The sequence below is a fragment of the Aphelocoma coerulescens genome, chromosome 2, assembly GCF_041296385.1.
Source record: "Aphelocoma coerulescens isolate FSJ_1873_10779 chromosome 2, UR_Acoe_1.0, whole genome shotgun sequence".
NCBI classification, from domain to species: Eukaryota; Metazoa; Chordata; class Aves; order Passeriformes; family Corvidae; genus Aphelocoma; species Aphelocoma coerulescens.
The window spans coordinates 94,263,424-94,279,549 of NC_091015.1; the positions used below are offsets into that span (position 1 = coordinate 94,263,424).

The 16,126-nt window shown below is 54.3% G+C and overlaps 1 protein-coding gene across 1 annotated transcript; it reads left to right on the plus strand.

The window, feature by feature from the left end:
- The first annotated feature begins 269 nt into the window (after positions 1–269).
- On the plus strand, positions 270–14,114 carry LOC138104852 (myosin-7). Its single transcript, XM_069004087.1, has 40 exons — positions 270–318; positions 942–1,159; positions 1,588–1,731; positions 2,149–2,305; positions 2,422–2,449; positions 2,679–2,790; positions 3,239–3,331; positions 3,456–3,519; positions 3,722–3,820; positions 3,909–4,012; positions 4,092–4,230; positions 4,315–4,433; positions 4,542–4,691; positions 4,867–5,037; positions 5,169–5,478; positions 5,562–5,629; positions 5,767–5,854; positions 5,985–6,102; positions 6,190–6,313; positions 6,506–6,642; positions 6,725–6,851; positions 6,969–7,097; positions 7,168–7,410; positions 7,763–7,939; positions 8,051–8,196; positions 8,293–8,383; positions 9,049–9,438; positions 9,528–9,654; positions 9,757–9,875; positions 10,167–10,363; positions 10,566–10,749; positions 10,994–11,159; positions 11,240–11,364; positions 11,447–11,755; positions 11,914–12,117; positions 12,324–12,449; positions 12,553–12,828; positions 13,287–13,382; positions 13,784–13,918; positions 14,005–14,114. Exons 2-40 carry the CDS (start codon positions 959–961, stop codon positions 14,023–14,025), a joined length of 5,814 nt encoding a protein of 1,937 aa, XP_068860188.1. The 5' UTR covers positions 270–318; positions 942–958; the 3' UTR covers positions 14,026–14,114.
- Positions 14,115–16,126: the final 2,012 nt, after the last annotated feature.

Sequence of the window (16,126 nt, forward strand, 5' to 3'; positions counted from 1 at the left end):
TATGTGGTAACTGGGAGGAATTGGAATGATACTGGGGGAGGGGGAGGGTACTGGAGAAATCCTAGGGGGATACTGGGATTTACTGAGCAGTACTCTGTGTGTGTGTGTCTGTGTGTGTGTCTGTGTGGTGGTGTACTGGAGAAGTACTGGGGATGGCGATGGGTGAGGATGCTGGGATATAATTGGACATATTGGGATATACTGGGACATAGTGGGACATATTGGGACATGCTGGGGGGGGGTGTTGTGTCCCGGACCAGGACCAGAACCGCCCTGAGTCTGCACTGTCATCCTCTGACTCGGAGACCACAGAGAGAGGTGGGGCTGAGTAGTGTAAGGAACTGAAGGATGTCTGGGGAGACTGGGGGGACTGGGAGGGTCTGGGATGATACTGAAAGGGTCTGTGGGGGAACTGGGAAGGACTGGGAGGGATGCAGGAGTACTGGGGCATACTGGGAGGTGCTAGGGTGGGGTAAAGGGCAGGCAGTGTGAGGCACTGCAAGGAACAGGGAGCACTGGGGAGGGCACTGGGACTTCCAAGGAGGAACTTGGGATGGAGATGAGGACAACTGGCAGGAATTAGGAGCACTGGAAAGGAACTGGGAGCACTGAAGAAGAATGGGAGAAGATGAGATCGCCAAGGATGGACTTTGGGTGGGGCTGACTGGGAGCACTGGAGAGGAACTGGGAGTACTGGGAGGGAACTCTAGATGATGGAACCAGTGAGGATGGACTTGGGATGGGCCAGCTGGGAGGAATGGGAGCATTGGAGAGGAACTGGGAGCACTGGGGAGTAATGAAGGAGTTGGGTTGACCAGGAAAAAGTGGTAGCTGTGGACAAAAATGGGGAATGATGGGTTCACCAAGGAAAGAGCTGCAATGGGGTCAAGTGGGAGGAACTGGCAGCACTTGGAGGGTCTGATCCCTCCTACCCCACCCAGCCCCATCCAGCGCCAACATGCCTGATGTGGAGATGGCTGAATTTGGGGAGGCTGCCCCCTATCTCCGCAAGTCAGAGAAGGAACGGTTGGCTGCCCAGACCCGCCCTTTCGACCTGAAGAAGGACATCTTTGTCCCTGATGAGAAGGAGGAATTTGTCAAGGCCACCATTGTCAGCCGTGAGGGCTCCAAGATCACTGCTGAGACCGAACATGGCAAGGTGGGGGGACCCCAGCCACACCTGGAACACCAGAACCTCAAAATAGCAACTCCATTCCACATGGGACACAAAGAACCCAACCCACCTTCTCTAGAACCCAAGAAACATCTAGACTCCACCATGCCTTCTCCAGCACCCACTGGATGCTCAGAACCCATGACATCTTCTCTAGAACCCAGGAAATATCTAGACCGTGATCCACCTTTCCCAGAACCCATTAGACAGCTAGACCCCATCCAACCTTCTCTATCACCCCAAAGACACCCAGAGCCCAAAACATATTCTCTATCACTTGAGGGACACCTAGACCTCCTCTGGCTCTCAAGGGAGCACCCAGATGCCCAGCTTCCAGCCCTATGGGAGGCAACAACTGGGGCAACTCCTTGCCCTGTGTTCCTTCTCCATGGGGTCCTCCTTACCTTGAGCAGACAGTGACGGTCAAGGAGGACCAGATCATGCAGCAGAACCCCCCCAAGTTCGACAAGATTGAGGACATGGCCATGCTGACTTTCCTCCATGAGCCTGCCGTCCTCTACAACCTCAAGGACCGCTACGCCTCTTGGATGATCTATGTGAGTTGGGAGCCCATGAGGTTCCTCAGACCCCATCCAGAACTCGGATGCCCCTTCTGTAGACCCCTTGGGCCACATAGACCCAAGATATCCCTTCTCCAGATCTCATGGTCCACCCATAACTGGGATGATCCTTCTTCACACCTCTTGAGCCACCCAGATCTAAGATATCCCAGACCCCTTGGGCCATCCAAAACCAGGATGTCCCTTCTCCAGATTGCATGGGCCACCCAGAACTGGCATGTCCTCTCTCCAGACCTCTTTGGTCCCCCACACCCAAGATGTCCCATCTCCAGACCACAGGGGTCACCTAAACCCAGTATATCACCTAGACACAAGAGGTCACTTCTGCAGACCTCTTGGACCACCCAGTCAGGCAGCACCTCCTGACTCTGACCCACCTGCTCCTTTGTCCAGACCTACTCAGGGCTCTTCTGTGTGACTGTCAACCCCTACAAGTGGTTGCCCGTCTACAATGCCGAGGTGGTGGCTGCCTACCGGGGAAAGAAGCGGAGTGAAGCTCCACCCCACATCTTCTCCATCTCTGACAATGCCTACCAGAACATGCTGACAGGTAGGGACCTTCTGCAAGGACCCCATATCCCCTGATCCTTTTCTGGGGAGCAGGAGATGTGGCACAGAGCCAAGGTGGGCTTCAGAACCTCATGTTTCTTCTCCTCATCCCACCAGATCGGGAGAACCAATCCATCCTCATCACGTGAGTGACCTCATCTGTAAACATTGTCTTAGTCCCACTCACAGCAAAGATCCTCCCACCTGGCACATAGCCCCTCCCCTTCCCCCTTGAACTCATGCCCACTGGCACGGCCAACCCTTTATCACCATCTGGACTTGTCTGTGGAGGTCCATTATTCATCCCTCCCCAGTGAGTCTCTACTCCCAGCACCATAGCACCAATATCCAACCATTGCTCTTCTTGGCTTCAGCGGAGAATCCGGGGCGGGGAAGACTGTGAACACCAAGAGGGTCATCCAGTACTTTGCTGTCATCGCTGCCATTGGTGACCGTGGCAAGAAGGAGACGGGGGCTCCAGGCAAGGTAAGGGCACTGGATGGGGGATGACACCCTGGGGTGTGGCCATCATTCTGCCACCTGTCTGTCCACCCAATAACACAATCAATCACCCAAACAATTACCCAATCAAACACCCAATAATCCAATCAATAATCCAACCAATAATCCAACCAATAATCCAACCAACCAACCAACCAACCAACCAACCAACCAACCAACCAACTATCTATCCAACCTTCCCTTCATCTGTCCCATCCCCATCTACCCAACTACCCATCCCTCCATACACAGATGGCATCAACCCACATCCCTGTCCATCAAACCAACCACCCATGCAAACCTTCATGGACCTCTGTGTCCATCCATCCATCCATCCATCCATCCATCCATCCATCCATCCATCTCAACCTCACACCCTACATCTCCTGCCTCTTACTGTGAGAGCTCCCCTGACACTATCCCCCTCCACCAGGGCACCCTGGAGGACCAGATCATCCAGGCCAACCCTGCCTTGGAAGCCTTTGGCAATGCCAAAACTGTCCGGAATGACAACTCATCCCGATTTGTGAGTGTTGGGGGTGGAGTCTGTGAGGAAGAGTCTATGGGGTGGAGTCCATGGGGAAGGGTCTCTGGGTTGGGATGTTCTGGGAGAAGGTGGCCACCTCCACCTCCTTCCACTACTCTTCCAGGGGAAGTTCATCCGGATCCATTTCGGGGCCACTGGGAAGTTGGCATCGGCTGACATTGAGACCTGTGAGTAGGTGGAGGGGTCCAAGAGAGGACATCTAGCTGTCCATCATCCCTCCCATCATCCATCTCTCCATCCACCTGCCCATCCTTCTCCTCATGCTACCATCCATCTACCCTTCCACATCCTCAAGCCTCCCTCCATTCATCCATCTGACCCTCTACCTCATCCCAACCTCCACCCATCTTCTCTTCATCCCCACTTCAGACCTCCTGGAGAAGTCCCGTGTCATCTTCCAGCTGAAGGCTGAAAGAAACTACCACATCTACTACCAGATCCTCTCCAATAAGAAGCCAGAGCTACTGGGTGAGCCATGCTCCCAACCCACCTGCAAATACCTGACCCTGCACCCCTTTTTAGACCTGCCTGTCCCAACCCCTTTTTCTCCTTTCAGACATGATGCTGGTGACCAACAACCCCTACGACTATGCCTTCATCTCCCAAGGAGAGACCACAGTTCCATCCATTGATGATGGAGAGGAGCTCCTGGCCACAGATGTGAGATGGGAGGCCACCAGGCAGTGTGTATGTATCCCTGTGGGCTGGAGAAGATCTTGACCACATTTTGGCCCCACAGAGTGCTTTCGATGTCCTGGGCTTCACCCCAGAGGAGAAAAACTCCATTTATAAACTGACGGGTGCCATCATGCACTTCGGCAATATGAAGTTCAAGCAGAAACAACGGGAAGAGCAGGCAGAACCGGATGGCACAGAAGGTTGGGTCCAACCAAGGTTGAGGTGGAAACTGGGGTGAACCCCATGATCCTTCCAGGTTCATATTTTCTCTTTTTCGTCCTCAGAGGCGGACAAGTCAGCTTACCTAATGGGGCTGAACTCAGCTGATCTTCTCAAGGGGTTGTGCCACCCTCGGGTCAAGGTGGGCAATGAGTATGTCACCAAGGGGCAGAATGTCCAGCAGGTGAGTAGGACATCCCCCAAACCTCCTCTTTTTGGGGTGACATGGTGTGATCTCCAGCAATGAGGACACCAAGAGACCCCTCTCACTGTTGGGACGTCACTCTTCCAGGTGATTTATGCCGTTGGAGCCTTGGCCAAGGCTGTGTATGAAAAGATGTTCAACTGGATGGTGACCAGGATCAACAACTCGCTGGAGACCAAGCAGCCAAGGCAGTACTTCATTGGTGTGCTGGACATTGCTGGCTTTGAGATCTTTGATGTAAGCCCTGGTTGACTGTGTTGTGTTGACCCCATTGGGTGTTGAGTAAACCCTAGTGGATGGTCAGATGACCTTGTTTTCATTTGTGTTGACCCAGTTAGGGCTCAAGTTGACCCCACTGAACATATTAGGTGTTCTGTTGACCCCATTGGCCATCTCCTCTCTCCTTCCCCAGTTCAACAGCTTCGAGCAGCTCTGTATCAACTTCACCAATGAGAAGCTGCAGCAGTTTTTCAACCACCACATGTTCGTGCTGGAGCAGGAGGAATACAAGAAGGAGGGGATTGAGTGGGAGTTCATTGACTTTGGCATGGACCTCCAAGCCTGCATCGACCTCATTGAGAAGGTACCACCCCCCCCAGGGCCTCATGAGGTTGGGGAAGGGCCCTTTCTGTTGGAGCTTCGCAGGAACCCCAAAGTTTTCCAGTTGGGTTGTTCTTGGTGTTCACTGTAGCCAACAAGGTCTTTTCTTCCCAGCCCATGGGAATCATGTCCATCCTGGAGGAGGAGTGCATGTTTCCTAAGGCCACGGACATGACCTTCAAGGCTAAGCTCTTTGATAATCACCTGGGCAAGTCGGCCAACTTTGGGAAGCCACGAAACATCAAAGGGAAGCCAGAGGCCCACTTTGCCCTTATCCACTATGCTGGCACAGTGGACTACAACATCATCGGGTGGCTGCAGAAGAACAAGGACCCCCTCAATGAAACAGTGGTGGGGCTCTACCAGAAGTCAGCCCTGAAGCTCTTGGCCAACCTCTTTGCCAACTACGCTGGGGCTGATGCACGTAAGGGGCATCCTCTTCCTTAGCATCTGGAGTTCTCCCCACCCTGTCCCTGACCTATCTCATCCTTTCTTCTTCTCCAACAGCCGTGGAGAAGGGGAAAGGAGCTAAGAAGAAAGGTTCCTCCTTCCAGACTGTCTCTGCGCTGCATCGGGTGAGAGTCCAAGGGTTATTGGTGGACCCCAGGATGTGTGGGCATGGAAAACATGTCCTAGGGCAAGGGATGACCTTTGGTGGGACAGGCTGGGGGGTGTCTTCATTCCCTTCATCATCTCCTCCTCTATCTTTCAGGAGAATCTCAATAAATTGATGACCAACCTGCGGTCTACCCACCCTCATTTCGTCCGCTGCATCATCCCCAATGAGACCAAGTCTCCTGGTGAGTCAGTCCCTGAGGGTTGATCCAGAGGACAGTGTTGGGCCCTTGCCAAAGGTGGTGGTGGGGAGCAGTGCTGTGGGGCAGTGCTATGAGGCAGGCCTTTGACTCACCAGTCTTGATGACCCACCAGGTGTGATGAACAACCCCCTGGTAATGCACCAGCTCCGCTGCAATGGGGTGCTGGAGGGCATCCGCATCTGCCGCAAGGGCTTCCCCAACCGCATCCTCTATGGGGACTTCCGCCAGCGGTAGGCACAGAGGAGAAAATATGGGGAGGTGGTGGACAACCCCACTGGGGATGATTTCAGGGTTTTCCTGTCCTCTCTGGTCACCAGGTACCGCATCCTGAACCCTGCTGCCATCCCTGAGGGGCAGTTCATTGACAGTCGCAAGGGTGCCGAGAAGCTCCTGGGATCCCTTGATATTGACCACAACCAGTACAAGTTTGGACACACCAAGGTGAGGTCACTTGGTCTCTGTTCCTGTGGTCCTACCATCCACAAGGCTTTCATGGTGGGATGAGATGGACTCTTATGGTACACCCACATACTTGTCCACCTGCCCATCTGAGCTCTCTCCATCCACGCCACCACCCATCCCTCCACCACGCCTCCCAATCCCAGCAGCACTTATCTTCATCTCTTCTCAAAGGTCTTCTTCAAGGCTGGGCTGCTGGGGCTGCTGGAGGAGATGCGGGATGAGCGCCTGGCCCGGATCATGACTCGCTTGCAGGCCCAAGTCCGTGGTTTCCTCTCTCGTCAGGAGTTCAAGAAGATCCTAGAACGCAGGTGGGTGGTGAGATGGAGATGGTGTTGTGTCCCTGTTGAGTGGAAGCCCCTGGTTACCCACATCTTGCTGTGCCTTCTCCAGGGACTCACTGCTGGTGATCCAGTGGAATATCAGGGCCTTCATGGGGGTGAAGAACTGGCCTTGGATGAAGCTCTACTTCAAGATCAAGCCCTTGTTGAAGAGCGCTGAGACGGAGAAAGAGATGCAGGTAGGACAGGGTCATAGGAAGGGAAGGTGGGTGGAGGTGAAGATGGAGAGAGGAAGTGGTATGTAGGGACAAAAAGGAAGAAATGAGACTTACATGTCACCTTTGTGCCTCCCACAGAACATGAAAGAAGAGTTTGGGCGGCTGAAGGAGGCCCTGGAGAAGTCAGAAGCTCGGCGGAAGGAGCTGGAGGAGAAGATGGTCTCCATGCTGCAGGAGAAGAATGACCTTCAGCTCCAAGTGCAGGCTGTAAGTGACCTAGATGCCCTGGCCTTGCACTCCTTTTTCATTCCCCTCAAACCAACTGTCCCCCTTCCAGGAGCAAGACAACCTGGCTGACGCTGAGGAACGCTGTGACCAGCTGATCAAGAACAAGATCCAGCTGGAGGCCAAGGTGAAGGAGATGACAGAGCGGATGGAGGATGAGGAGGAGATGAATGCTGAGTTGACAGCAAAGAAGAGGAAGCTGGAGGATGAATGCTCAGAGCTGAAGAAGGACATTGATGACCTGGAGTTGTCATTGGCCAAGGTGGAGAAGGAGAAACATGCCACTGAGAACAAGGTGAGCAAGGGCAGAGGTCTTCACATCAAATTGTGGGGAATTGAGCTGACTCAAGCCAAAGTGAATAGCTCTGGTGAAGACCCGAGGCTGGTTGGATTGGCTTGCCAAGATTCATGGCTGTTTGGGCTTTAAAATTCAGAACTGGATGAGTTGAGTCATGAAGACTCAAAACTGCTTGGGTTGGGTTGTGATGATCCAAGGCTGGTTGGATTGCATGACCAAGACCCAAGGCTGGCTGTGTTTTCCTGCATCCCCTGACTTAGACTCAGCTTCACCAAGAGCAAGAACAACTTTCTGTCTTTTGTCCTAGCTGTGGAACAAAGCTGGAGGCCTGATATTTCTCCTCCTGCAGGTCAAGAACCTCACAGAGGAGATGGCTGGGCTGGATGAGATCATTGTCAAGCTAACAAAGGAGAAGAAGGCCCTGCAAGAATCTCACCAGCAAGCACTGGATGACCTGCAGGCAGAGGAAGACAAGGTCAACACCCTGACAAAGGCCAAAGTCAAGCTGGAACAGCAAGTGGATGATGTGAGTATAGGCCACTCCCACAGGCACATAGCTGATCCCCTGGGGTGTGGAGGTCCTTCTGGGGTGTGTGTTTGTGGGGGGCTGATGGATGTGTCTCTTCCTCACTTGCAGCTGGAGAGTTCACTGGAGCAGGAGAAGAAGATCCGGATGGACCTGGAACGGGCCAAAAGGAAGCTAGAAGGTGATTTGAAGCTGGCTCAGGAGAATATCATGGACCTGGAGAATGACAAGCAACAACTGGATGAAAGGCTGAAAAAGTAGGGGCCTGCACACTTGCTTATCCTCTACCTGTAACACCTCTCTCTACTGAGCACTCAGGAGAATGACTGCCTGGTGTTTCTCCCCACACCCAGGAAAGACTTTGAGCTCAATGCCCTCAACGCCAGAATAGAGGACGAGCAAGCAGTTGCAGCCCAGCTCCAGAAGAAGCTCAAAGAGCTTCAGGTGAGGTGGGCTTCAGCTTGGGGATCAGCCAGAAGGAGGAACTGGTCTTCCCCATTTTTATCTTCACATCTTTTTGAGAAGGACCTAAACCAATGTGCCACTCACCTGAGGTCAGAAGACCATGGCATGTTGCTTGTCCCAGAACCTCTCTATCATTTTTTGCCTTGAAATGACTCATGGGCTCCTTGGCAGGTTGGCTTTCGTGGGAGTTGAGCCGAACCAAAGGGTCTGGAGGTAGGGGGAGCATCTTGGGTAGAATCATCTGAGCTGAGCAGACCATCTGGTTGGATCATGTTCATTCCAATGTCTTTAGAGAAGTTTGTGCTGAGCTGTCTGATCCAGTTAGCTCTAGGATTGGTTGAGTTGAATGTCCTCAAGACCAGCTGAGTTGAAGAATCTCAAGTTAATTTGAGAAGGTAGAGTGTATTCAAATAAGGCCAGGTTGATCTGGAGATCTCAGATCTTGACTTGGTTGATGAGAACTGGATGGGATCAAGACTGGTTGAAGTGAAGGGTCTACAACTGTCTGGGTTGAGCTGAAGAGGCTGCAGTTGGTTGGGTTGAGTTGAATTGACTTAAAGACTCTCCAGCTTGATTGGTTGAGTTGAGTGGAGGAGTTGGGTGAAACCAAGTCTGCTGAAAACATGTTCATCCCCTGAGCACAGGCGCGGATTGAGGAGCTGGAGGAGGAGTTGGAAGCAGAGCGGACAGGCAGAGCCAAGGTGGAAAAGCTACGCTCAGACCTGTCGCGGGAGCTGGAGGAGATCAGTGAGCGGCTGGAGGAGGCGGGTGGGGCCACATCGGTGCAGATCGAGCTCAACAAGAAGCGGGAGGCAGAGTTCCAGAAGATGCGGCGGGATCTGGAGGAGGCCACACTGCAGCATGAGGCCACGGCCGCTGCGCTGCGCAAGAAGCATGCCGACAGTGTGGCTGAGCTCAGCGAGCAGATCGACAACTTACAGCGTGTCAAGCAGAAGCTGGAGAAGGAGAAGAGTGAGCTCAAGCTGGAGCTGGATGATGTTGGCTCCAACATGGAGCAGCTGATAAAGGCCAAGGTAGGAAATAGGTCTCCAGCCATGAAGGGATAACACTTCCACTGTCCTCTCAAGGTTCCCTTTCATCTTCCTGCCTTTCCTGTTTGTAGGCCAACCTGGAGAAGATGTGCCGCACCATGGAAGATCAGATGAATGAGCACCGGACCAAGTCTGAAGAGGCTCAACGCATGGTCAATGACCTCACCACTCAACGAGCCAAGCTCCAGACAGAAAATGGTGAGGGGCTTGCTCTTTCCAAACCCAATTGCCTATGTCTTGCCCAGTGGGGTGGCTTTGGGGTGTGTCCAGCAAGTGATTATCCACCATTCCACCCAACAGGCGAGCTCTCCAGGCAGCTGGAGGAGAAAGAAGCCTTCATCAACCAGATGACGCGAGGGAAACTCACATACACGCAGCAGCTGGAGGACCTCAAGAGGCAGCTAGAGGAAGAAGTCAAGGTAGGGCTTTGTTGGGGGGTCAGTGGGGCTGAAAGACACCTCCAGTGTTAAGGATGCAGTTGGTTTGGGACCAAAAGGTGCATCATGACTCTGCCCTCACAGTAGGAGAAAATGAATTGAGGGTCCTCAGAAATTCAGTAGGGTTGGTATGTTACAAGGAGGTTGAGCTCAGTTGGGTTGAGTTGGGTTGGGTTGGTTGGTAATGAGGTTGTTGGAATTGGAGAATGCCAAGATAGCTCAAGTTGATGTGGACCCAACTTCTCCTCACCTCATGTGGCTCTCCCCTCCCAGGCCAAGAATGCACTGGCCCATGCGCTTCAGTCGGCCCGGCATGACTGCGACCTTCTGAGGGAGCAATATGAGGAGGAGACAGAGGCCAAGGCTGAGCTCCAGCGCTCACTCTCCAAGGCCAACTCTGAGGTGGCACAGTGGAGGACCAAGTATGAGACAGATGCCATCCAGCGCACTGAGGAGCTGGAGGAGGCCAAGTGAGTCATCTCCCCATGGAGGGAGATTCTGTGAGGCAGGGAAGAGTGGAGACTCTTCCACTGTACAAGGATCTGGAGAATGTATAGGAACCTGGAGATGGTAGAAGAGATCCAGAGTCTCAGCCAACCAATAAGTAGAAAAAGGTTTGAGTTGACCCACTTGGTCCATGGGTCACCACAGCCAGGTTTTCTCTTGGGGCAGGAAGAAACTGGCCCAGCGGCTGCAGGAGGCTGAGGAAGCGGTGGAGGCAGTCAATGCCAAATGTTCCTCCTTGGAGAAGACCAAGCACCGACTGCAGAATGAGATTGAAGATCTCATGGCAGACCTGGAGCGGTCAAATGCAGCAGCTGCTGCATTGGACAAGAAACAGAGAAACTTTGACAAGGTGGGAAGACTAAGAAATGGTGGAAGGAGAAGGGTGGGAAGGGGGTAGAGAGATGTGGGTCCCATGAATCAAAGAAATCAAAGAAAGGCGGGAGAAGTCCAGAAGAAAGGTGAACAACTTTCAAGGGCCAGATTTTAGCAGAACTTCAAGTCCAAACCAGGAGAGTATTGGGGAAAGGAGGAGGAGGATGGAAAGAGAGTTCTTCATGGGCAAAGCAGCAGCTGAGCAGGTGATGTTCCCATAGATCTTGTCTGAGTGGAAGCAGAAGTTTGAAGAGTCACAGGTGGAGCTGGAAGCATCACAGAAAGAGGCCAGGTCCCTCAGCACTGAGCTCTTCAAGCTGAAGAACGCCTATGAGGAGTCGCTTGATCACTTAGAGACCTTCAAAAGGGAGAACAAGAATCTCCAAGGTGAGACTGTGGTTCTTCCCTGCCCACCTTGTTGTTTTCCGCCACCTTCAACATAATCTGATGGCTTTTCATCCGGGCAGAGGAGATCTCGGACCTGACGGAGCAGCTGGGTGGCAGTCACAAGACCATCCATGAACTGGAGAAGGTCCGGAAGCAGCTGGATGCTGAGAAACTGGAGCTCCAAGCTGCACTGGAGGAGGCTGAGGTGAGCCAAATCACATCCCCATGAGACCCCAGGTTGTCCTAGTCTTCTCTGTAGCCCTCTAATTTATCTCTGTCCACACCAGGCCTCTCTGGAGCATGAGGAGGGAAAGATCCTGAGGGCTCAACTGGAGTTCAACCAGGTCAAGGCAGACTATGAGCGCAAGCTGGCTGAGAAGGATGAGGAGATGGAGCAGGCCAAGCGCAACCACCTGCGGGTGGTGGACTCACTGCAGACCTCGCTGGATGCTGAGACTCGGAGCCGCAACGAGGCCCTGAGGCTGAAGAAGAAGATGGAGGGTGACCTCAATGAGATGGAGATTCAGCTCAGTCATGCCAACCGCGTGGCTGCTGAGGCCCAGAAGCAAGTCAAAACACTGCAGGGCTACCTCAAGGTACTGTACTGACTTCAATCCATTCTATCCATCAGACTTCTATCCCATTAGAATGTTGAGGTGCATTAGGTCCCACCTCCCCACACAGGGAGAAAGGTAGACCTTGATCTGCTTCCCCACCATCCCCATTCACCCTCTTCCCCTGCGCTGCCTTGTAGGACACTCAGCTGCAGCTGGATGACATGGCACGGGTCAATGAGGACCTGAAGGAGAACATCGCCATCGTGGAGAGAAGAAACAACCTCCTCCAGTCAGAGCTGGAGGAGTTGCGGGCGGTGGTGGAACAGACTGAGAGGGCCCGCAAGTTGGCTGAGCAGGAGTTGATTGAGGCCAGTGAGAGGGTCCAGCTTCTCCATTCACAGGTGAGACATCACATGCCTTCAAGGAGAGATGTCACCTCCATCTCCATGCGTGTGGGCTTTTAATAGGTTGAGTTACCAACATCTTCAGATCCTTTAAGCCTGCAGAGTTGGCAGGGAGTAGAGGGGCATTAAGTACTGGGGGTGTTGAAGAAGGATTGGTCAGCACTTCAACAGACACCTCCTGAGATCCTCTCCTCTAACTCCAGAACACCAGCCTCATCAACCAGAAGAAGAAGATGGAGGCCGACATCTCCCAGCTGCAGACAGAGGTGGAAGAGGCCATCCAGGAGTGCAGGAATGCAGAAGAGAAGGCCAAGAAAGCCATCACTGATGTGAGTGCCATGCTGGGAACCAACGTCTAGGACACCTTCCACTGGAGGGTGTTGGAGAGCACACTTTGGTCCTCCTTCTCTGCTTGCTTCTCTCCTTGGGCAGGCGGCCATGATGGCAGAGGAGCTGAAGAAGGAGCAGGACACCAGCGCCCACCTGGAGCGAATGAAGAAGAACATGGAGCAGACCATCAAGGACCTGCAGATGAGGTTGGATGAGGCCGAGCAGCTGGCCCTCAAAGGGGGCAAGAAGCAGCTGCAGAAGCTGGAGGCTCGTGTGCGGGAGCTGGAGAATGAGCTGGAGGCTGAGCAGAAGCGCCATGCGGAGAGTGTCAAGGGTCTCCGCAAGTCTGAGCGTCGTGTCAAGGAGCTCAGCTACCAGGTGGGTTGCCTGAGGTGGTGCTGGAGGTCATCCACTCTCCCTGTAGCCACAGGGCCTCATATCTCATGCTGTACATGACTTAGAACATGGCTCACCTGCTGGACATATAGACATGGGTAAACTAGACCACCCACTGCCTCTATGTCTGATACTGCAGTGGGATCCAGAACATGGTTGGCCCAGTGGTCATGAGCCACCACGGCCACCTCTCAGTGTCCCAGCATCCATGGGATCTCTGCATGATCCAGAACCTCAGGTGGGAACTCATCAGGGGCAAGAAGATACCTTCACACAGAGAGACAACCCACTTTCTGCCCCACAGTTGAGGCCACCCACAGATCTAGAGAGGCTCCAGTCTCCAAGAACATCATTAGCTGTCTCCTTACCCTCACTGCTCTGGTGGTGACCCAAAGCACAGGTAGAGTCAGGTCCTGATCCACATGTGTCTCACCCTACAGACGGAGGAGGACCGTAAAAATATGGTCCGGCTCCAGGACCTCGTGGACAAGCTCCAAATGAAGGTCAAAGCCTACAAGAGACAGGCAGAGGAGGCGGTGAGCACTGGAGGGACATCTGTGGGACCACCCCCCCAGGAGGAGACAGGGTGGGATTGGGGTGTGGCAGAGGATGTGAGGAGTAGCAGGGGACTTGGGGTGGTCAAGGGGTGGGGTGTCAGGGGGTGAGGAGAGTAGGTGAAGAGAAAGTTGGTAGGTGGTGGGATGGAGAGATGGTGATGAGGGATGGATGGATAGATGGATGGATGGATGGAATGCTAGATGGATGGTTAGTTGAGTAGATGGTTGGGTGGCTGAAATATGGCATGTCTGGAAGGACAGGTGGGTCTATCGTGGGCCAAATGGAGCAATAAGACAGTTGGATGGAGGGATAGCTGGCAGGGTGGCAGGAGGTCAGACAGAGCTGTGTGGGAGCCTGACTGATGTCCCTGTCCCCTCAGGAGGAACAGGCCAACACCAACCTGGCCAAGTTCCGCAAGGTGCAGCACGAGCTGGACGAGGCAGAGGAGCGTGCTGACATTGCCGAGTCCCAGGTCAACAAGCTGCGGGCCAAGAGCCGCGACATTGGAGCCAAGGTGAGACTTTCTCCTCCCCACAGGTGCTTCATGGCTGCCCCACAACAGCCCCATGCTCACACTTCCTTTTTCTCCTTCTCCATCAGAAGGGACTCAACGAAGAGTGAAGCTCTGGATCCCCAACAATATGCCCTGGACCTCCAAGTGGCCCACCCCCATTCCCAGTTCCCTAACCTTGGTCAGCCAATAAAAAGCATTGAGCAGCAGCAGTTTATGTGGGGCTGGGTTTGTGTGGGGAGGGTGGGGTTACCCCATGGCACAGCACCCACAAGATGTCTAGCCCACACAAGATCACCAACCAGTGTGCAACCCATTGTGCCCCACAGCATGATGCAATCAGATCCATAATGCAATGTGATGTGAACCATGGGTTGCACCTCAACCTTGAGCTGCCCCACAATGTATCTCTATCTGACCCATGGTGTTCTGCAACCTCAACCTGCTCCACACCAACCTAGATCCACGGGGGGAGAGACCAATCTGGGGGCAGATGTGGGGGTGGGAAGGGAGGGACCCTAGGAGGTGGGGGACAGCATCCGGGACCCCCTCATATGGGGCAGAGCCTGAGTGGACTCCTCGGGCATGTCCTGGCTCCTGAGTTGCACCTTCTCCTGCTGCAGGGGCTGATGTCCCTCTATCCTGGCCTCAGTGTTTCCCTGGCCACCAGCTGCTCCGTCCCACTGCACACCATGTCCCATAACCCCCCATGCCCTACTGACACTCTGTCCCATGTCCCTCCATTGCTCTGAACTTTCCATCTATCACCCCACCACCTCTTGGCCCACCAGCCCAGTCTTCTCCATCTCTCACAGTCGTTCTACCTTCTCCATATACCCCCGGTCCCTCCATGTTCTCTATGTCTCACTGTTCCTCTGTCTCTGGCCTGTCCCTCCCCCCTCCCAACTCCTCTGTCCCTCTCCCCTTCCCCCCTCACCCTCCCCTGGCCATCTGTCGCCCCATCCCTCTCCGGTCCTGGCGGCGCCGCATGATGGACCCCAGGGGACCCCGGCGTCCAGGCGGCTCCCTCCCCCGCCAAACCCGGGCAGAGCAGGGGTGGGGTAGTGTCTCTATGGGGCTCTATGTGGAGTCTATGGGGCGCTAAAAAGACTCTATGGGGATCCGTGGAGACTCTCTGCGGCTCTATGGAGCAATTATGGGGCTCTATAAGGGCTCCTTGAGGCAGAGGAGAGGGTCTGTGGGGCAGGGGAGGGGGATCTGTGGGGCACAATGGGGAGGTGGGGACCTCCCCGCCCATAGGAATGTGTCACCTCGCGGGAACACTTGTCACCTCCTTGATGACAAAGTGGACATGCTGTTCGGGGACTGCTGCCAGACCCCCCCGTCCCTCAGACCCCTACCGGCCCCACGGCGCCTCACTGGGGGGACGAGATAACAATCTCCCCCCCACCCTCCCCCCCCGCTGTGTCCCAATATAGACCTGGCAGGGCTGAGCTGTCACCACCCCACGGGTGACAGAACATTGGCCAGGGACCCAGGCATCCAGGCCCCATAGGCACCCCCTTCACAAGGGTCCCAGGAGTCCTAGCCCCATAGATCCCCTCCATGCACAAGGAATTCAGGCATCTGAGCCCCATATAATCATCACAAACCCCACCAAAGCACCCTGGTCCCCATAGATCACCCACACACTGGAGCCTGCTGCCTGGGTTCCCTAGTTTCCCCCCCCACACAAGGGATCCAGGCGTCTGGGCTCCATTGACACCTCCTACACAAGAGACCTAGGCACCCAGGCCCCCTGGACCACCCCACATCCAACCCCTACAAGGGTTCTGGACAGCCCTTGCTCCAGGGCTCTGGATAGCTCTGCCCCATAGATCATCCTGTGGGGTGAATATGCAGGTCCTGGATGCCTGGGTCACTGGAAAGATGACATCTTGTGGCTGGGGAAGCGGGGGGAGTTGCCCCCCTCCTTCTCCCTTATCAGCCACCCCCTCCCCAGGAATGCTCCTCCCCTCCCCATCCCAGGATGGTCTATAAAGGCCGTGGGGCTACGGGACTGGCATAGGTGTCGGCGTGGGGCAGAGAGAGACAGGGTGGGAATGTGGGATGTGGATATGAAGAGCTGAGGGAGTATATGGGGGGTTTTGGGGTGCACAGGAGGGTTATGGGGCACATGGGGATCTATGGTGCAGAGGAATGTGTGGGGGATATGGGGCACAGGGGGGCTATGGGACACATACGGGTTCT

What these genes read in the sequence shown, in the direction of transcription:
- LOC138104852 (XM_069004087.1), top strand. Translation starts at nt 959, where the DNA reads ATGCCTGATGTGGAGATGGCTGAATTTGGGGAGGCTGCCCCCTATCTC. An exon ending in CAATGAGACCAAGTCTCCTG is followed by an intron (nt 5,855 to 5,984) that starts GTGAGTCAGTCC and finishes ATGACCCACCAG; the next exon opens with GTGTGATGAACAACCCCCTG. An exon ending in CAAGCTCCAGACAGAAAATG is followed by an intron (nt 9,655 to 9,756) that starts GTGAGGGGCTTG and finishes TCCACCCAACAG; the next exon opens with GCGAGCTCTCCAGGCAGCTG.